We start from the raw sequence: 22,699 nt of genomic DNA, 5'->3' as shown, positions 1-22,699 counted from the left end.
TGCATGCGAGTGAGTGATAGTGTGTGAGTGTGTCTCTCTATGTACTCAGTGACTCAAGAGAGCACTGTGCATGTCGTGGATGCCGGCGGTTTCCTGGCTGGGTTCTATTGTGGCAGAAGGTGATATGCTTTCCTGAGGAAATACCCGTCCTGTCCTTTCTCCCCTCTGTTCCTCTTGCCAAACTCCCCCAGGGACCCTTTACAATTACACTAATTGCATTAACTGCTGAATAGGAGTTTGATCATGCAAGGTTTCATAGTTCTGTGCGTGCGTGTGTGTGTGTGTGTGTGTGTGTGCGTGCGTGCGTGCGTGCGTGCGTGTGTGTGTGCAAGGGAGAAAGACTGAAGAGACAAAGTGAGACAAATCAATGTAGAGATTACATATCTAGATTATTGTGTTCTGTTCTGTTGCCTGCTGGCTGCAAAGTAGCATTTTAAAGATCCATTTACTTTACAGTAAGAGACATGCTAACTGTTTAGGAGCCTTGAGTAATACTGTCATTCAGACTTTATAGTGTCATTCAGAATTATAGTGTATTTTCCATGAAATAAACTTCATTTGAAGCCCAGCCAAAGCTCAAAAAACTGCTCAATACAAAAAAGGGAGTATATGCTTCTACAGTACAGTCAGTTACATCACATGTACGTTGTATTTGTTTCTACCGTCTCTTCAAGTTCAAGGTTAGCATAGGTATTTTAATGGCATACTGGAAACAATGCTAAGATGAATAGTTACTTTCAGGAATGTGTGACGACGATTGCTGCACATTAAGCACATACTGTATGTACTACATTGCTAAATAAACAAAGGCCTCTAGCTGTTCACGCACAAAATTGATGCACTGTATCAGATCCACCAGATTCCAGATCTACCAGCAGTAAAATGTTTTCCAGAGGTAGCTGTACTTACTGTCACTTTCTGCCCTCTAGTGTAGATTTCAGTGAAAGACCAAATATTGTACTCCACCAGTCCACCATATTAAATCTGTCCTGTAGTTGACACTCACCAGTCACGAGTCACCACTATACAGAAGATGTGGCTCTCCCAGTTGTGTGATATGGACTGGCGATTGGCTTCCTCGGGAAGACATCAGACATCTTAGCTTACAGCTTATGTCCTTGTTTTGGGTCACAAACCATTCCCAAACCTGCTTCTGCACAGATTAAATATATCAACTTCCGGCATACTATAGCACGCCGTTTTTCATCATTTTTGAGGATTTGGAAAAAATGAAAAAAAACGATGGATTATAGCCCATGTTTTTTGAAATTTAAAAAAAAAAGTTATCCTCGTTTCTCATCATTTTGGACCATGGGCTATAGCCCATATCGTACGGCAGGGATACTCAAATAGATTTACCTGTGGGCCACATTACAAAAATGGCAAGGGGCCAGGGGCCAGTAGATAAAATTACGACATTAATGATACTTGATAACTTCTCTCTTTCAATTGCTTTATTTTCGCAAAATGTATCAAAGTACAATGTGCATGCACACAATATGTAAATAAATAAATGTGTTACATTTTCTTGCATAAACACAAAGAGCTGTTTCCATAACTGCACAAATTATTGCACATAACATGAGTAGCTGTTATAATAACATAATAACATAACATGAGTAGCTCTTTGCCTGCCTGCCTGCCTGCCTGCCTGTCTGTCTGTCTGTCTGTCCATGAGTAGTTATTTGTCTGTCTGTCAATGAGTAGCTGTCTTACTGTCTGCCTGTCTATGAGTAGCTGTCTGCCTGCCTGTCTATGAGTAGCTGTCTGTCTGCCTGCCTGCCTGTCCAATTGTCCATGAGTAGCTGTCTGTCTGCCTGTCTGAGTAGCTGTCTGCCTGCCTGCCTAATTGTCCATGAGTAGCTGTCTGTCTGCCTGTCAATGAGTAGCTGTCTGCCTGCCTGCCTAATTGTCCATGAGTAGCTGTCTGTCTCCCTGTCTATGAGTAGCTGTCTGCCTTCCTGCCTGTCCAATTGTCCATGAGTAGCTGTCTGTCTGTCTATGAGTAGCTGTCTGCCTGCCTGCCCAATTGTCTATGAGTAGCTGTCTGTCTGTCTATGAGTAGCTGTCTGCCTTCCTGCCTGTCCAATTGTCCATGAGTAGCTGTCTGTCTGTCTATGAGTAGCTGTCTGCCTTCCTGCCTGTCCAATTGTCCATGAGTAGCTGTCTGCCTGCCTGTCCAATTCTCCATGAGTAGCTGTCTGTCTGCCTGTCTATGAGTAGTTGTCTGTCTGACTGCCTGCCTGTCCAATTCTCCATGAGTAGCTGTCTGTCTGTCTGCCTGTCTATGAGTAGCTGTCTGCCTGCCTGCCAGCCAGCAAGTTGGTTAACAGAAAATAAATTGTTATGGCTGAGTAAAATAAAATACAATAAACACAATTTGCCTGAAAATAGATTACCCAGCTATGACCTTTTTCATGAAAAAAAATGAGTAGTGATATGGCTGACTGAGTAAAATAAAACAATCTACCTGAAAATAGATAGCTATAACTGAAGAGCAATTTCCGCAATTTCCACAATTACCATTTCCGCAATTTCCATTTCCGCAATTTCCTCAATTTCCATTTCCGCAATTTCCATTTCCGCAATTTCCGCAATTACCATTTCCGCAATTTCCGCAATTTCCATTTCCGCATTTCCGCAATTTCCATTTCCATTTCCAACTATTAATGGCAGCTGGGTTTCATCATTCAAATAAAATAGAATTCTGTCCGTTTAGCTATAAAATTATGTCAGGGAATAGGGATACACAGTATATGTCTTTCATTTGCATTGCATCTCCCCCCCCCCCCCAAGCTTTTATTTTCGTTCGAGTAATAGTACAACTCTAATAGTATTACTTATAATAATGTTATTAAAGATAACTTCATTCAGATTTTTTTATTTTTATTTCATTTTCCAGATTTTTTTTTCTTCTTTTTTTTTAGATTTTCATTGGTGGGCCAGTCATAATGGTCCCGCGGGCCTGATGTGGCCCGTGGGCCTGAGGTTGAGTATCACTGTCGTACGGCATACTATAGCACGCCGTTTTTCATCATTTTTGAGGATTATAGCCCATCTTTTTTTGAATTTTTTTGAAAAATTGCGGAGTATTGCGGAAAAACTATGCTTTATAGACGATCGTTTTTTTAATTAAAAAAAAAAATTGCGGAGTATTGCGGAGGAATTGCGGAGTGTTGCGGAAAAATGATGGGTTATAGCCCATCGTTTAAAAAAAAAAAAAAAAATTGCGGAGTATTGCGGAGGAATTGCGGAGTGTTGCGGAAAAACGATGGGTTATAGCCCATCGTTTTTTTAATTTAAAAAAAAAAGTTATCGTTTCTTATCATTTTGGACCATGGGCTATAGCCCATATCGTACGGCATACTATAGCACGCCGTTTTTCATCATTTTTGAGGATTTGAAAAAAATGAAAAAAACAATGGGTTATAGCCCATGTTTTTTGAAATTTTGGGGAAAAAAAGTTATCCTCGTTTCTCATCATTTTGGACCATGGGCTATAGCCCATATCGTACGGCATACTATAGCACGCCGTTTTTCATCATTTTTGAGGATTTGAAAAAAATGAATTAGAGGATAAAGCTCACATGTTACCCAAATAGTTGAATACACAAAAGCTAAGGCACTGGTGTCGTACTTCTGGTTTACCGGAACGGGGTTCAACTCCCTGCAGTGCCCTGCTCAATGTGTTGTATTTACCAGAAAAAAAGTGTTAGAAACATTAGCAAATTGCGAGTGTTAAAAAAACCAAAAAAAGTATTGCGGAGGAATTGCGGAAAAATTGTGGAGTATTGCGGAGGAATTGCGGAGTGTTGCGGAAAAACTATGCTTTATAGACGATCGTTTTTTTATTTATTTTTTAAATTGCGGAGTATTGCGGAGACAATTCACACTTATTTTTTGTTTCTTTTGTTCTTCTGTAAACTCATAAAGTTTTTCACTCAGTGAGATCAGCCAAACATTCAAAGGGTTTTCTGTACCTCATTTCAACTTTCAACCAAAACCCGGGATTGAACCAGGGACCTTTAGATCTTCAGTCTAACGCTCTCCCAACTGAGCCAAAGCTGGGGAACATTAGACTGTAAGAGGGGGGGAAGAAGAAAAATGGAGGGGGAAGAAGGGGGGAGAAGAAAAAGAGAAGAAAGAAGAGAAAAGGAGAGAAAAGGAGAGAGAAAAGGAAGGGAAAGGGTGCAATTCTATCGTAAAAATAAATGCTGGATTTGACACTTGCAAGCCGAAATGGCTCAGTTGGGAGAGCGTTTGACTGATAGACCTGAAGGTCCCTGGTTCAATCCCGGCTTTCGCCAGTTGAAATGAGGTACAGCAAACCCTATGACTCTTAGGCTGATCTCCCTGGGTGAAAAACTTTATGAGTTTTTTTGTTTAAGAAGTAACAAGTAACAGTCAATGTAAAAAATAAATGCTGGATTTGACACTTGCAAGCCGAAATAGCTCAGTTGGGAGAGCGTTAGACTGAAGATCTAAAGGTCCAGAAGGACAACTTTAAAGCAGCCCAGAAATTCAACATGTTTGTGTGCCTCAATGGCCAAGCAGATAAGTCAAATGATATCCGTAGTATACCTAGTAGAAGTGTGCCGGTTCAAACCGGCAAAGACTTGTCTTTACTTTCCAAACCGATTTCAGAAGAAGAAAACAAACAAAAAAGATTTGTAGTAGTATCCAGCAGTTAGCTCAGTGTGATGAGAGCCTGTCCTTGGAAGCCACAGGTCCAAGGTTCAAATCCCACATTATTCATAACTGTGACACTTTGCTTTGCACACTGATTTCCAGAAGGACAACTTTAAAGCAGCCCAGAAATTCACCATGTTTGTGTGCCTCAATGGCCAAGCGGATAAGTCAAATGATATCCGTAGTATACCTAGTAGAAGTGTGCCGGTTCAAACCGGCCAAGACTCATGTCTTTACTTTCCAAACCGATTTCAGAAGAAGAAAACAAACAAAAAAGATTTGTAGTAGTATCCAGCAGTTAGCTCAGTGTGATGAGTGGCTGTGTTTGTGATCCACAGGTCCAGGGTTCAAATCCCACATTAGTCATGTGGCTCTGTGACACTTTGCTTTGCACACTGACTTTCTTGAATAAAAAATAAAAACTCAAAAGCACCAGGAGACATCTGCTGAATGCCCCAAGGTGCCTTGGCTCAATGGTGTGGAGCGCTTGACCCGTTGCCTCTGCTTCAGACAGTTGGCCGGTTCAAGTCCCATGTCATGACATCAAGGTGCTGGGAAGGACCATCGGGAGACGGTGCTCTCTCCCCCTGTTTCCTGAAAAGTAACGGTTGGGGGTTATGCCGTACGATATAGGCTATAGCCTTTAACTTTTTTTTTTTTCAAAATTTCATTTTTCCGCAATTTCCGCAATTTCGCAATTTCCGCAATTACCATTTCCGCAATTTCCGCAATTTCCCAAATTCCGCAATTACCATTTCCGTAATTTCCGCAATTCCGCAATTTCGGAGGATAACTTTTTTTTTCAAAATTTATTTTTTCCGCAATTTCCGCAATTTCTGCAATTTCCGCAATTTCCGCAATTTCCATTTCCGCAATTTCCGCAATTTCCCAAATTTCGCAATTTCCGCAATTACCATTTCCCTAATTTCCGCAATTCCGCAATTTCCGCAATTACAAATTCCGCAATTTCTGCAATTTCCGCAATTTCCGCAATTTCCGAAATTTCGGAATAAATGAAAAAAAAACGATGGGTTATAGCCCATGTTTTTTGAAATTTTGAAAAAAAAAGTTATCGTTTCTCATCATTTTGGACTGTGGGCTATAGCCTATATCGTACGGCATAACCCCCAACCGTTACTTTTCAGGAAACAGGGGGAGAGAGCACCGTCTCCCGATGGTCCTTCCCAGCACCTTGATGTCATGACATGGGACTTGAACCGGCCAACTGTCTGAAGCAGAGGCAACGGGTCAAGCGCTCCACACCATTGAGCCAAGGCACCTTGGGGCATTCAGCAGATGTCTCCTGGTGCTTTTGAGTTTTTATTTTTTATTCAAGAAAGTCAGTGTGCAAAGCAAAGTGTCACAGAGCCACATGACTAATGTGGGATTTGAACCCTGGACCTGTGGATCACAAACACAGCCACTCATCACACTGAGCTAACTGCTGGATACTACTACAAATCTTTTTTGTTTGTTTTCTTCTTCTGAAATCGGTTTGGAAAGTAAAGACACGAGTCTTTGCCGGTTTGAACCGGCACACTTCTACTAGGTATACTACGGATATCATTTGACTTATCCGCTTGGCCATTGAGGCACACAAACATGTTGAATTTCTGGGCTGCTTTAAAGTTGTCCTTCTGGACCTTTAGATCTTCAGTCTAACGCTCTCCCAACTGAGCTAAAGCTATTTCGGCTTGCAAGTGTCAAATCCAGCATTTATTTTTTACATTGACTGTTACTTGTTACTTCTTAAACAAAAAAACTCATAAAGTTTTTCACCCAGGGAGATCAGCCTAAGAGTCATAGGGTTTGCTGTACCTCATTTCAACTGGCGAAAGCCGGGATTGAACCAGGGACCTTCAGGTCTATCAGTCAAACGCTCTCCCAACTGAGCCATTTCGGCTTGCAAGTGTCAAATCCAGCATTTATTTTTACATTGACTGTTACTTGTTACTTCTTAAACAAAAAAAACTCATAATGTTTTTCACCCAGGGAGATCAGCCTAAGAGTCATAGGGTTTTCTGTACCTCATTTCAACTCCTGAAAGCCGGGATTGAACCAGGGACCTTCAGATCTTCAGTCTAATGCTCTACCAACTGCGCTAAAGCTGGGGAACATTAGACTGTATTAAGCTTAGTTTTAGGCATAGTTTTATTGAGGTTACGTTCATGAATACCTGGTGGCGACCATTCCGAGGTTGCCGGACTAGACCCATGGTGCTTCTGTCTTCTATGCGTCCTATAGTGTCCTCATCAATAAAATCAGAAGACGAAGAAAAAGAGGAAGGAAAAAGACGAAGAAAATAATGATCCACATATATACACTGGTTTGGGTAGGATGTTTATTAGAATTCATAATTGGCAATGTAACATTCACCTACGTGGCTCAAAAGGAAGTCATAAATATGTTAAATATGTAAGCCTGTTTTATTTTTTTATAAATGAGCTCATGTCACCAGGGTACAACATTCAAGGAGAATTCAGTGACTTATATAACTCCACGTGGTCGTCTGGGGTGGAATGCAAGGTATTCTGAGTATACTCTAAATAAAAGTATAAAATTTGCAACAGAGTGTCTATCAAATATTGGATACAAATCAAAATGAGTTACAAAAAAGCCTGAAGAGCAACTGGATATTCAGAAGATAGAACGGAACAAAAGACTGGTTGAAACACGCTGCACCCGTATACAGTAGTTGTTCTTTCTTTCCACATGGAGCTACAGTACTAAATTGGCAGAGAAAGATGCATGGCTTTTGTATTCAAATGGAAAATGTTTGCGTGTGTTTTGCTTCCTTCTTGAACAATGCAGAGAGATGACTAAATGTGAATGCAACGTTCGATGTATCTGTACATTACTGTCCTTGTGGCTCAGAGGACACGATGGTAAACAAAACCCCTTGTGCTAAAAGGCCAGTTTACGACAATAAGTGTCAAAGAAGATTTAAAACCCTCAAATCCCCTGTGAAACGAAAGAAAGAAAAAATGTGAGATCGAAACAGCTCATCCCTGTATTGATGTGGTCGTCATTAACCACTTGAACCCCTGCATCCCTCTTCTGGTGGGAACATTAGGCAAAATAAATAGCTGATCTACAAGCTCACAATGCGTTGCGTTGTGAGCTTGAAGACTCAAGATTTCGGGTGGACAGGGAAAAAAAAGACTCAAGATTTCGTGTGGACAGGGAAAAAAAGCGAAAAAGCGGTCCATGTACAGTTGTAACTCAGGTCCGTTTGACTAAAGAATAGAGGGTTTAAGTGGTTAATACTAGCGTCTCGTGCTCCGGAGAGAGAGAGAGCGGTTAGTCAAGTCCTTAAAACGTAGGGACCAGTCTCTTAAATATAGCAATCAGATGGTGGCCATTTTGGATGTATAGGCCTGAGCTTTTTAGTGTGCAGGAAGGACGAGGTGAGCTCAGCGAAAGGCAGTCGTTGTAGTCGGGTGAGATGGGTACAATAATGATGTCGATGGTGAGGAATCCATGGCGTATGATGGCAAAGAGGGGAGCTCATGCAGCTAAGACCGGAGGAGGTGGTGGTGGTGTCTGTGGAGGGTTGGAGTTCTCCGTCACACACACAGTGCCTTGTGTTGGCCTGTCTGTCGCCCGTCCTAGGTGGGACATAACACTGGACACACACAGCACCAGAAGGACAGTTACATTTGGAAAGAAAAAAAGCTCTCGCAACAATGTTTTTAGTTGTTGAGATAGTGTATGTCAGCATTAGCAACTGAGCAATAGTCGTCAATAGTCGTCTATTAAAAATGGGTTATAATTGGTCTAGCAGTTTGATTAGCAGTTTTTTTAAAGTCTATATATAGACGTTGAAACAACGTTGTTTCAATGTCTAATCTAAGCCTAGCCTTTTTAGACGCTTTTTAACCCATTTTAGACGGCCCTTCAGACAGTATATTAGACGTCTAAATGCTCAGTCAATGTCGCTGACTAAGGACAAAGCCGTTGTAGCCAAAGTTATAGGCCTACTTAGGGCCGATTCATACTCCTATTTTACCGCTGTTTCGGCGCTGTAGTGCCGAAATGATTTCGGCTCGTTATACATTTTCAGTAGCACCGAAGAGCCCCCCCCCCCCCCCGAACCTCAAATGACGTCATATTGTAGGCACTACAGAGCCGAACCGACTTTTATTCGGCTCTAAAATAGGAGTATGAATCGGATGGTCACACTCTCACTATATATATATATATATATATATATATATATATATATATATATATATATATAATATTATTATTTTCCTTTTTTTCTTATGAAATAAAAGGATCCTGTGGCTCTCACCTTTTAATATGTAGTCAGTTAGCAGTGTAGGCACCTTGTCGCTGTCCTCCTTCATGGCATAAAGAACTGCAGAATGAAAAGGAAGAAGATAGTTCTTAAAATGGGCATGCAGGTGTAACGCCCGGAGATTCGAACTCGGGCCTCCCGCATGAAAGTCCAACATCTTAACCACCAAAGGGATATCCCCCTGGACAGGGGGAGATATTATAGTTTTTTTTTTTTTTTATATATTTTTTATCCCACGATTTTGTAACCCATTTTTCACCCCTGTGTCAATCATCTACTGTGATCCTGGGCTCTACACACCCTCCGCCAACCTGGGGAGAGCAACGGACTTAACTCATGCTTCCTTCATGCTTGAGTGTCCAAGTTGCTCCTTTACACCTGACAGGGGGGAGTTTCCCTGGTTGGACGTAGCGCGTGGAAGGAACACGTTATTCCAACCAGTTCCTTTCCCCTCCATCAGGCGCCCCGGCTGGCCAGGGGGAGGCAGTTTAGAGACCAGGATTACTGCATGTTTTTGTGAGGGTACCTACCCTAGGGGACACGGGGAGAACATGCAAACTCCACACAGAAAGGCCCTTTCGCCAACCCCGCCTTCGGGTATGGGCACTGATGACGCGGAGGAGGAAACACGCCGCCAGCACCCACAGTGCCCCGAGCGGGAATCGAACCCAGGACCTTCTAGCTGTGAGGCGACAGCACTACCAACTGTGCCACCATGCCCCCGATATTATAGTTTTGATGCCATCAAGCAGAGGCTCTGAGCCACTGCTACACAGGGATATGGGAAGGGATACTGCCACGCCCAATAGAGCGTCGCAGCCCCGTCCTCTCGCGAGACCCGGAAAAGAAATCCCCGTTCATTTTCCTCATAGACTTTTCAGAAAGTATTTATTTAAAGACGTTTACGCCGCGGACAAAGCCAACTCATGGCAACAAACACAATTTTTCGGGCCAAACAAAGAATTTGTTTTTCTTCTTTGTAATTATTTGTTTGGTCCAAAATATTGTGTGTGCTGTCATGATTTGTCATGACAAGAGTTGGCTTCGTACACTGCTTAAAAGGTCTGGGCCTGGCGTCGTCATGAAAGGGGGCGGGACTGCGACGCTCTACAACGTCCAGCTGTTATGGCCGCCAGGGAAATAGAAGGTCCCAGATAGGTTCCAGCTTCAGCAATGTGTCGTGGTTTAGTGTTGATTTTGACAGCAGATTTTGATGTAGCTTTAGTCATAGTCTTTTGAGTACAATTGTATTTAGTTTTAGTCACATTTAGCAATCTGAAATGTTTAGTGTAGACTAAATATTTCTCCCAGTGGTCTACTTACTACTTGTGATCATCTGCAGGTCATCCACAGAGGGAGGGCTTGCTTTCTTCTCATATGGAATCACTGTGTTCAGATACTGAAACGACACATTCATACAACAGTTAGACCAGGGACGTGCACACATAGACATCAAAGGAGGCTTCATCCCCTGCCCTTTTACCATGTCTGTAAAACAACTTCCCTTTTACCGGTCTGTAAAACAAGTGCCCTTTCCAGACCACGATTTACCATGGCGAAAGAAATGTAAATGCCACTCCTTTCCATGCCATGCCGGAAGGCAGCATTCAGGAGAATGGAGCTAAAGTTCTCCTGAACTTTTACGCAGCATTTTGCGTTGAACAAATTTGTTTATATATATATAGAGAGAGAGAAACAAATCCAATCCATGTCGTTACACTGCCTCTCCACTAGCTTAAAGAACAACTTTAGTATTTTTCAACCAAGGTTCATGTTTTAGGTTGTTATTAGAGAAACTAAAAGGTGAGTGTTCATTTTCTTTCATTTGCTGCTTTCTTTTGTTTTGGGGATTTTAGCTGTTTTTGACAGGGGGGCGGGGGCATTCGAGCATGGGGCTAAATATGTATTTTTTTACACAATATTATGGCGATTCATTTTATTATTATTTACTATAGTCCTAATAAACCCCAAGAAATTACATCTGACCACAAAAGATCACGGGATCTATTGAATGTGACAAACTGACATATTGAGCCTATACACACACAGTATAAGCCTTCCCCCAGTAGGCTACCTTTACATTCAGTAGATCCTGTGATCTGCTGTGGCCAGATGTAATTTCCTGGGGTTTATTAGGACTATAGTAAATAATACAAAAATAAATCACCATAAAATGTTGTTAAAAAAATACATATTTAGCCCCATGCTCGAATGCCCCCGCCCCCCTGTCAAAAAGAGCTAAAATCCCAAAAAACAAAAGAAAGCAGCAAATGAAAAAAAAATGAAGACTCATCTTTTACTTTCTCTAATAACAACCTAAAACATGAACCTTGGTTGAAAATAACTAAAGTTGTCCTTTAAAGAGTGCTGGGTTGCGCCCCCGAAAATAGCAGATCTACAAGCTCTCAACGCGTCGCAGCGCGACGCGTTGAGAGCTTGTAGATCTGCTATTTTCGCTATTTTTGTCCAAAAGTGCCCTCTTACTGGATTGCAGCCCCTGGCCCTCTAACACTCTCTGCACATCCCTGAGTTAGACCAAACTTCAGCAACACTGTGCTGATGTTGGACAGTTTTCTTCCTACTTCATCATACTATGTAGTGTCACACAAAAGTTTCAAAAATAGCCTGTCTACAAGCGCACAAGGCGGCACGGCACGATGCATGTTATTCTGCTATTTTACCTTGTTGTTTTTGTGAAATTGAAAGTGTTTTTTTTATATATATATAAATATTGAACAAATGGAAAGTATTAAGTTAACAAGAGCTTGTGACTGAAACATAACTACAGTCGATCCATTGGGACACAGGTTCTTTTTTCCATTTCCTGAAAAGTAACCCTGTTCGTTTTCCGCCTCACCCGTTTGTCATTCCCTGTGCTTCCAAAGATCTGCCTGATGCCTGATCTCACCTGTTTGTCATTCCCTGTGCTTCCAAAGGTCTGCCTGATCTCACCTGTTTGTCATTCCCTGTGCTTCCAAAGGTCTGCCTGATCTCACCTGTTTGTCATTCCCTGTGCTTCCAAAGGTCTGCCTGATCTCACCTGTTTGTCATTCCCTGTGCTTCCAAAGGTCTGCCTGATGCCTGATCTCACCTGTTTGTCATTCCCTGTGCTTCCAAAGGTCTGCCTGATCTCACCTGTTTGTCATTCCCTGTGCTTCCAAAGCTCTGCCTGATGCCTGATCTCACCTGTTTGTCATTCCCTGTGCTTCCAAAGGTCTGCCTGATCTCACCTGTTTGTCATTCCCTGTGCTTCCAAAGGTCTGCCTGATCTCACCTGTTTGTCATTCCCTGTGCTTCCAAAGGTCTGCCTGATGCCTGTCTGCAGGATGTTGGACAGTCCCTCCATGCTGAAACGCTGCCATGAACACAACCAGGAAGAAACACAAACATTAGACGGGAACCCCTTTTGGTGTTTTAAGCATTATGTCATACTTTAGCTATTGAAAAATAGCAGATCTACAAGCTCATAGCGCGCCACTGAGTGCCGCGCTACGAGCTTGTAGAAGTTGTAGGTCTGCTATGTGTGTAAAGTTGTGACAATGTGGCGCAAATCTTTGAATATATTATTTCAGAGCAAACATTTTAACTCAAATCTTTGCTTCTGGGGGTGTCCCTGGAACAACATATTTTCAAATCGGGGTCGGCAGCCAAATATACATAATTCTGGGGGTCCTTGACATGAAATTGAGCACCACTGATATAGAAACATAGGTATTTCAGAAAACTGTCAGGATTTAGAAGACATTATTTAAATGGGTAAAAAAAAATGGAAGTGACCATGTGTTAAGTAACCAATTAAGCCGTATTTTATACTTTGGATATTCCTAAATAGACTATCTGATTGATTGATTGATTGATTGATTACTAGCAAAGGTTATGCTAAAAAAAGATGCCACAAAAAGCCACAGCGGCTTGTCTCTCTGAGTCTGCGCAGGCCGCATTAACACAATTTGGCAACATCAATGTACAAGTGATGCATTCTCACAGGTACCCAGCAGTAGGTTCTGTAAACACAAAATGTATTGTCATTGTACTGAGTGAAGGGCAGTTGTTATTCATCTGTTTACTGGACTGAGCTGTTACTGTATGTGGAGGACAGAGTACAGTACATCCACTTAGGAATAGTTCCTGGAAGAGTGGTTGGAGGCTAATAGCCTCCAGGTCCATTATGATACCAGTCGATGATACGGAGAGAGAGAGAAAGGGGGGGGGGGGGGGGGGGGGAGGGGGGGACGGACGGACAGACAGACAGACAGACAGACAGACAGACAGACACAAGAGAAAGACACAAGAGACTAGAGACAGTGAATGCTGTCCGGCTATGCAATGTACCTTTCTGTAATTTACAATGGAGAACAAAACACAACTGCAGTAGTTCAAGAGCTACTGATAAGAGAATGCATATGTGGTGAAAACACAGTTGAGATTACATAATTATGTACATATCAGATTAAATATGTACATGCAGTGTTTTAGTTGAGATTTCATATTAAACATGTTTTGTGGCCAGGGTCCCCATCTCAGAGGAACTCACCAAATACTCACTAAAAGCCCAATTCATACTTCATCAGACAAAAGGTGAGAAGACAAAAAGTGCAAGTGAGCGATTGACCAGAGATTTGGGGCTCCATTTTCGCCACCGCTAAACCCCTTATCCCTAAACTTCTTTGCCTTTTTTTTGTAGTACTATTTTGCAAACACATTTTTGAATAGTTAAAATGGCCAGTCTACAAGCTCACAACGGTGTCAGTGTAGATTGGCTAGTTGAACTATTCAAAAATGTTTTTCAAAATAGTGATAAAAGAAAAGGCTAAGAAGTTTAGGGATAAGGGTGACGAAAACGGAGCCCTTTTGGGTTATCTTTAGCTGTAATGTATCTGTTCCCTCCACCCTGTTATACCTTGACAGGCATGCTCCCCCCTGTCTTCTCCGTGCCCGTGTTCCCTGTAATGTATCTGTTCCCTCCACCCTGTTATACCTTGACAGGCATGCTCCCCCCTGTCTTCTCCGTGCCCGTGTTCCCTGTAATGTATCTGTTCCCTCCACCCTGTTATACCTTGACAGGCATGCTCCCCCCTGTCTTCTCCGTGCCCGTGTTCCCTGCGGCGGGTGGCGGTGGCGGGACCCTGCAGGCTCAGGGTCTTGTCCCGGCGCCGGCGCTTGCTGCTGTCGCGCTGCTGGTCCTTCTGCCGGTTCTGCACCTCCATCAGGGCCGTGATGAACGTGTTCTTCACCTCCTTCTCGAACTCCAGCTCGTCGCGCCGAGCCAGCTGGCTCACGAGCTCCTCGGAGTACTCGCGGATGGCCGCCTCGACCCGCTCGAGCAGCGCGACCAGGGCCGAACTGGACATCAGGCTCAGGCCTATGGAGTATGGAGTATGGGCCATTAGCTAATGCGTGCATTAGAGCTATGTTACTCTCAACTTCCGCCGCTCGCATGAATGCAGACCAGCCTCATACTCTTTGGCGTAAATAAAAAGAACGTTTTTGCTACTCACCAAAACAAAGGCGAGTTGTGTCATTAGAAAGCCTACTTTCCTTAGTGGACGCACTCTGAGCCCCCCCACCACACGTATAAACTGTACTTTTTGGCCAAAAGGGGATTTTGTTTCCACCAGAAAAAAATTGTTTTTAGCTACTCCGTTGTGCCCTCTACTGATATTGCCCAGAGAACTGCCTCATAGAGAATATTTTTCCTCCGGTGAAAACAAATCCCTTTCTGGCCAAAAAGTACCGTTTATACGTGTGGTGGGGGGCTCAGAGTGCGTCCACTAAGGAAAGTAGGCTTTCTAATGACACAACCCGCCTTTGTTTTGGTGAGTAGCAAAAACGTTCTTTTTATTTACGCCAAAGAGGAGAGGCTGGTCTGATTTCGATTTGAGATTGAAAACGGAAAGTCCCATAGCTCTTACTGTGCAGGGCAGAATCGTAGAAGCAGTAGAAGGCTATGGACCAGAGCTAGTCAGCCATGTGTGTCCATGCAACAGATAGAGGTCTGACTCTGCCTGAGGCTCTGAGCTCAGTGCAGTATAGGGGCTGCAACTAATAGGTATATTGAGACACCTTCTGCTAAACAGGAGGTCACCAGTTCACCTCCCGGGATCGCCCCAGGATTATGTGTCGTCGAAGTGTCCCTGAGCAAGACACTTATAAGCCCTAACTGCCCCCACCCCCAAGCCATCCGCTGGAAGAAACTGAAGCTGAATTACCCCCGCAGGATTTATAAGATCGGATCTATAACAACAGCGATTACTTTTTTGATTAATTGAATAAACGAGAAGCACATTTTATTTGGATGTACAGTACTGTACTGTATGTACTGTATCAACGAATGTATCGACGAATCAACACATTTCTAATTGATTTTTTTATTGATCTATTAAATGGATTACCATTAGGCTTCTCTGATCTTACGCTACATCATGAACCATCATTATGCACCAGATATCTGGAACAAGTCCCCCAAAACGACTGTGTCCCCGCGTAGCTGCCGCAGCCTTTTACTGAGGTTTCTTTTAGCATTTTTAGTCTCAGTCGTACAGTATATATATTTTTTTACTAAAATCTCCTTTTATGGTGTGTTTTGTTTCTTCACTTTGTGTAAAGCTAGCTTTTGCATTTTTGTTTTATGTTCAATTCAATTAAACTGGCCTTGCTTATGTCAAATTAAAAGCGTTAAAAAAAAGAGTTGAATAGAAATAGGATTAGAAATCAAAACTGTCAAATGTCCAAAAACAATATCCCTTATATTAGATCGGCTACCGATTAAGTACCTTTCATGTTCACAAATGTTCATACTGTAAGAAAGGGCTGTTGTGCTGCAACATATTGTATCTTTATAGGTAATTATGTTTAACATAATTACCTTATAAAGATTCAATATGTTGCAGCGCAGCAGCCCTTCTTACAAGGAACATGCTTCAAAGAGCGCCATTAACTCTACCCTAAAGAGGACTGTATCCTTGGCGTTATGAAGACCGATGGTGCTCTGTGTACAGTTGCCCTTTGAATTCTTGTAATAAAGCAGCTTCCCCTTGTGCCTCAGAATTAATAGAATATCTATGTTGACCGTGCAGGGACTGCACTGCACTGCATGTTGTGTTTGCACTGCAATGTATAGATTTCTCACATGAAGGTTCTGAGCTCCAGGTCAGTCTGCTACGCTATGAAATGAAGAAAATGCCAGCAGTCCTTTTCATATGATTTTTTATTTACCTCTGATGAGAGTGGATAACGTATACGGCCAACCAGGCCGAAACGTATACGTTGTCAGAGGTAAATAAAAACTTTGTGAAATGGAGATATAATAATGAGTGCTGGCATTTTCTTCATTTCATCTTGTATCTTCGATACGAGTTAGTTTGTACTAAATATTTTCTTTCCTGGGTGCAGAGACACGGTGTGCGGACAACCTTTCCTTTTCATTGTATAACGTATATCTTTGTCCAGCACCTGTAGAATTTCTGGAGATGTGCGTGCTTCCTTTTTAATCCTATCTTGTATCTTCGAGCCTTTGCACCTAGAAGGATTTTGTTCTAACCCTAACCTGGAGTGCGGCGGGTTGTCTGCTTGCCAGTTTAAGTGCCAGAAACGTTAAGACGAGTTGAATCCAATTATGCACTGATTGCCATGGACGATAAGACGAGTTTTTTTTTTATCCATATTTTGAAAATTCCTCTAATCTGGTGTACAGGTGATGACATGCACATTACATGCATAATAGAATTACATTTTCTTTCTTTTTTTATAATGAGCTAATTGGCAATGAAAGCAAAAACTGGTGACCACCAGGTGGCGCTGAAAGAATGTCACACTGAACAAATTTACAATTTATATTTATATTTAAAATAGTTCTTCAAAAAGGTTTTTCGGCTCCTGCCTCCTGCTACAAATGTGTAGAAGTATGTAGAATGGTGCAACTTTTGCACCGACTTCAGATTTTTATTTTTAGGTGAACACCCAGATGTACAGTCCTGTGCTGTGTACTATACCTTCATATGAGCAGTTGTTGTTCGAGGCGTGCGACAGCTGCCTGATCTCCTCCAGGAGGGAAGGATTCGCCCTGGATGAACTATCGCTGATCTCCTCCTCATCCTCTTCCTCTGTCTCTCCGGGATCTGGGGAGTTCTCCATCATCTCCACAATCTCCTCGATGACCTATAGGGTTGAGAGAAAGGAGCCCATGAGATGCAGCGAGGCATGCATAGAATAGAAAGGAGAGTTATTAGGGGTGTAACGATATAGTAACTGCATCGAAAAATCTATTTTAAAGGACAACTTTAGTTATTTTTTTCCAACCAAGGCTCATGTTTTAGGTTGTTATTAGAGAAAGTAAAATATTAGTGTTCATTTTTTTCCCCCATTTGCTGCTTTCTTTCGTTTTAGGGATTTTAGCTGTTTTTGACAGGGGGGCTAAATATGTACAACATTTTATAGCGATTTCTTTTTTTTATTATTTACTATAGTCCTACTAGACCCCAATAAATTACATCTGGCCACAGAAGATCACAGGATCTACTGAATGTGATGGTGGCCTACTGGGGGGGGAAGCCACACTGTGTGTCATAGGCTCAATATGCCCGTTTGACGCATTCAGTAGATCCTGTGATCAAATGTAATTTCTTGGGGTCTATTACGACTATAGTAAAGAATAAAAAAATAAATCGCTATAAAGTTTTGTAAAGAAATACATATTTAGCCCCATGCTCGAATGCCCCCGCCCCCCTGTCAAAAACAGCTAAAATCCCTAAAACGAAAGAAAGCAGCAAATGAAAAATAATAACAACCTAAAACATGAGCCTTGGTTGAAAGTTGTCCTTTAATTTCAAGAATCTAAGCATATCGAAATGAAAACAGCAACATATTGACTATGTATTGTATCGTTTTGCAATGGAAATAATCTGTAGTAGTTTTGATAGCAATTAATTGATTGTATCAATACTACATTTTTGTGCGTGGTATTTAGCAATTTTTTGAAAAAAGAAAATGAAAAAGAGGGGTTAAATTATTTAATTTAAAATAATGTCAGTGTATTTTAAATAGTTACTGTATCGATTTCAAATCATTGAATCATATCGTATCGGATTGCCATAATGAACCAATATCGTCAACCATGTATCGTGATATTTCTAAAGTGTACAGTAGTTGATTATTTTGGCAACAAAGTTGATTATGTTGTTAAAATGTTTAACAAATATATAAAAAATATTTCAATTTATTCTCAATATTTTTTGAAAAGAACAGATGTAGCTTACAACCTCACAACGTGTTGCTGTGTGCTTGTAGATCTGCTATTTTCACACACACACACACACACACACACACACACACACACACACACACACACACACACACACACCTGATCAGCTGTGATGAGAGGTTCATCCTTCAGGCAGGTAGCATTATCATTCTTCTCATTCATCTCTTCCTCCTCTTTTTCGTGGATCTAGAATATGTGAGAACAAATAAACTACATGTAGATAGGATGGAGCCCGCACACCACAGGTAAAGGTAAGACGTTCTTTATTTAAATGCTGACAAATAAACTAGCCTATAGATTCCAAACACCATAAAGACATTTTGTTTTCTTTAGTTTCTAAACCATATGCACTTCCACGCTATTGAATATTTGCATAAAGTGTATGCATATGGTTAGCTTCAGCGTCAGCGTCATGTTAAATATAATATAGCCTTATTGCTGCCTACACATAATGTCCTATCATTTGACAGTGTGAGAGACTGCGTGAGAAATCACTGTTCAACAGTAAATCAAATCAACCAGTTGCCACCACCCACCAGGCCGCAGCCACTATTCTGCAGCCTGAACCTGATGATTACCCCAACAATAAACGGTATAGGTTAATGTCTTGTTTGTTTGTCTGGGATGTGTTTGGTGTTGGCCCCGTATGCCCGCTCCGCACAAGCTGTTTATGCCCTTTCTTGTATGAATGTGAAGCATATATTGTTTTAATGTGTTAGTGAGTGCCCGGGTCAGTCTATATAATTGGCCACTGTGTGGTGCTGCAGGTTATTTTCATATGACTAGTTTTTGGTCTCTGTCTAGGGCTAGGCCATTATTACATAGGGGCCTATGTACAGTAGGCCTACTGTATAAGCTACTTGTCGTCAGTCAGAGCATATTGGCTTGCATGTGGGCTCCAGAGGCCACCTATTCAATAAGTTTAGCGATGGGGGACCAAATGGGTGTCAACGACCCTGCAAAAGACCCAGCTGTAATTGCTCCTCCAAGTTACGAAAAGACAATAATGTAATTGTCTTTTCATAGATATGTTGGCTGAAGACCATATTAAGTTATAGATGTTTGAAATTGTATCCAATATTATATCCATGGACTATTTTGGCTAGACATTTCAACATATAAGTCCTTTAAAATGGCCTATTAATTAAGTGAGAGTTTCAATTCAAGTTGATTGGTTTTCTAGCAAGCAAGCTTTTCCAGTGGGCTATCTCAACAACAACAGGGGTCATGCAGAGTCTGGAACTACTGGAAATACTTGATTTCGTGTTATTTAGTAAAATATGTGCTTGAATTATGCACAATTGAAATTACATAATTGGCAAGGGACAAATGTTTACTATTTGCTTGATTTTTGAGGGGCGCTAGCCCCTCCTATACACAGCTTTTGTCCACACACGTCTCAATATTTGAAACACTGACCCCTCTACAGCTGTAGTAGCTTCGTCTGTCTGTTATCACTCTGGCTTGTCAGTGACATCATTTTGATATGGCCTGACCTGCTATAAGTGCCTGTAGTGTATTTGTAACGTGACGGCCAAATAACAGTATAAAGAACAGAAGCATGTCAAATGAGTCTGGGAAGCTATAGTTTATCCGACATCTTACTCGACTGATCTGATCTGATCTCCACAGACGTTAGTCTCTGAGTCTAGTCGGGGCCTGATCAAGACTTTTACGTTTTTCATCCTGGTTCACAGATAGAGTTGGAACTGATGCTGTGCTACAAAAAGTCTGTTTTGTTTTTATTTCCATTTGTTTTGGTGCCTCTCTGATCTTGGAGCCCTATGGGCTGCAGCCCTGCTAGTGTAGACCTGTCTGTATTAATACAAGTCAGTTTATAATGCTATATGGGCTATTTATTAGTTAGCACGTTGCTTATCTGTTATGACTCTCAAACAAGTGCTATATCTACCCCACTGCAACGCATTTGATTGATTGATTGATTGAAATATGTATTAACCGTTTGCAGAATTACAGTACATTTCAAGCACAAACTCAATACAAAGACTGTTAACTGTGAGTGGACGACCCAATTAAGCATTACACTTGTTTACAAGAGGGTCCACCTTGTTCAATTCATCGAAACATTTAGAGACGTACAAATAGACACTTCAATTGAGCATAAAAGTGGATAAGGTGGAAATAAACATTGCACAAGCCCAATGACGTGCAGAATGAATCCCATAGCAGGCTGCTGCCATATGGCGATGTGAACACCAAAAATAGATTTCAAATGCCACGGTCTGTCTGTGAAGGAGGGGAATGTATTGCTGCCAGAAACCTTGGGCACTACAAACAAACGACCATATTTTGCATCACGTCAACGCAACGATGAATTAGAAACGGCAATTCTACTGCATGTTCTCTTGTTAGCCGTTTGTTGTAATTTCACTAATTCTGAGAGAAAATATTAGCCCCACAGCTAGGGGCTGAAGCCTCCTTTGATGTCTATGTGTGCACGTCCCTGATTTGGACCATATTCCCTCATTGTACATTTATCGTACAAGACAACCAAATAAATGAAATGTGTAAAAAAATCCAGAGAGAGATGTACCTCCTGGTCCAGGTTGCCGTTGATGCCCTGTTCTGAGCCGGTTTGGTCCCAGCTGGAGATGTAGTTGTCTGTTAGAGCATCCCACACGCTGAAAAACACACACACACACACACACACACACACACACACACACGCACATGCACACGCGCACACGCACACACAGTGAGCTAGAATAACTATACCGTACCACAAATGAAAACAAGAAAGCCCACTTTAGTTGTCACTCGACATGCAAAGCCCACTTTAGTTGTACAGTACATGCAATAAACTATTTTAAACTTGTGCAGTTCTTCCGGTTAAGACTTGGTCACAGTTATATAATAGCACTACACGGTATATGTCTTAAACTGGATACCTTGTTTTATTCCCTATATAGTTCAACTTCATCTACATCACTCATGCTCCAGCAAAGCTACAACTCTGTCAATATTTCACTGAGGCAAGTCAACAATACAAATCAACACACAGAGCTAAAGAAAGGTACAACAGGAGGGGAAAAAAAAAAACATTTCTTACTACTTTTGTCAAGATATCCTGAGAAGATATAAAGCCTCTCACATCATTGTGTCAGACGTTTTCCCGTATAGCCACAAGAGCCAGTGAAAGAGTTTGCATCTGAAGGAGCAGCCAGTGACACGAAGCCAGAGCAGAACTCTTTCTTTGTTTCCAGCCCTTTGTGTGAGTGGGTGTGTTTTTTTTCTCCCCTGGAAGTTGGCAGACGCCCAATGCCCTTCTCCCAGTGGCACAGCCCAGACCCAGGCAGGCTCACACTGAGGCCCCATGCCCTTCTCCCACAGTGGCACAGCCCGGACCCAGGCAGGCGCACACACACTGAACAAGTGACCATTGATCACACTGCTTACCTCACGCAGGCCATGGCTGCCACGTGCATGCATGTACCAGTGTTGTTGTCGTCGACTAATATACTATAGACGAAAAATGTTCGTCGCCTACCTTTTTTTTCACTGACGGAAACTAAATGAAAACTACAGTAAGCTATGGTGACTAAAACTAAGACTAAATATATTGACAATTTCGTCAACAAATAAAAACTAGACGGGAAGGGACTAGTGGACAGGAAATCCAGTATAAGTCATTTTACACTGCTATTTTCACTATAACTGAAAATAGCAGATATACAATCTCACAACGCGTTGTGAGCTTGTAGATTGGCTATTTTCAGCAAGTGTAAAATCTGTCATTACAATGGCATCAAGACCCGCCAAAATAAAGTTTGACGTTTCAGTCCAAAGACAATGACTAAACTAAAATAGAAATTTGCTGCCAAAAACAACACTGTACACACACACACACACACACACACACACACACACACATGAATATTGAATAAAACACATTGCAATGAACGCATTTACAAATAATTTTTTCTTCTGACAGTTTGTACACTACACTGTCTGCAAGCTACAAATAGATGTTATTGCGTTGCTTGTACACAACCGCACATACATTTGCATGTGCACGCCGACACAAGCCACAAGCAGTCCACATGCTCGATCTTGACTTGTATGCAGCCATATGCTTGTCCTGCGGCCAGTGAAGGGTTAAGAATCCTGTCTTAATATTCTCACATGGTTAGAGTCATTTATGTTTGAGAATACTGATCCACAACAGCAGTGGAGTCCAAATATGGCCACAGCCTGTAATAGCAAAAAAAAACTGCTCAGATTATGACCAAATTCAGTAAACGGATAAATGTTTAATAATATGTTTTGGGCAATATCTAGTTGTATTATTTCCCATGGTAGCTGTGCTTGGTTGGTGTGAAATTGTAGTGGCCTGTATGATAGTCCTTGTCATTTTCATTATAAAATAAACTGGCAAGTTCTAAAATAAATACACATTTTAAATCCCTATAATATTAAAACTCACAACTTCA

The 22,699-nt window shown here is 41.6% G+C and overlaps 1 protein-coding gene across 1 annotated transcript; it reads right to left on the bottom strand.

Moving 5' to 3' along the window:
- Positions 1 to 7,031: 7,031 nt before the first annotated feature.
- Positions 7,032 to 21,445, bottom strand: LOC308326633 (fasciculation and elongation protein zeta-1-like). The gene is given in 10 exon segments (XM_080779601.1): positions 7,032 to 8,314; positions 8,984 to 9,049; positions 10,313 to 10,388; positions 12,264 to 12,344; positions 14,046 to 14,064; positions 14,066 to 14,351; positions 16,981 to 17,146; positions 18,348 to 18,434; positions 20,803 to 20,890; positions 21,319 to 21,445. Coding segments are annotated over 8 exon segments (774 nt in total). The 5' UTR covers positions 18,411 to 18,434; positions 20,803 to 20,890; positions 21,319 to 21,445; the 3' UTR covers positions 7,032 to 8,297.
- Between the last annotated feature and the right edge of the window lie 1,254 nt (positions 21,446 to 22,699).

The sequence above is a fragment of the Protomyctophum bolini genome (genome assembly GCF_963924005.1).
Source record: "Protomyctophum bolini genome assembly, chromosome: 13".
Classification (NCBI taxonomy): Eukaryota; Metazoa; Chordata; class Actinopteri; order Myctophiformes; family Myctophidae; genus Protomyctophum; species Protomyctophum bolini.
Note: the sequence above shows the minus strand (reverse complement) of the source record. Positions and strands in the feature narration are given on the sequence as shown.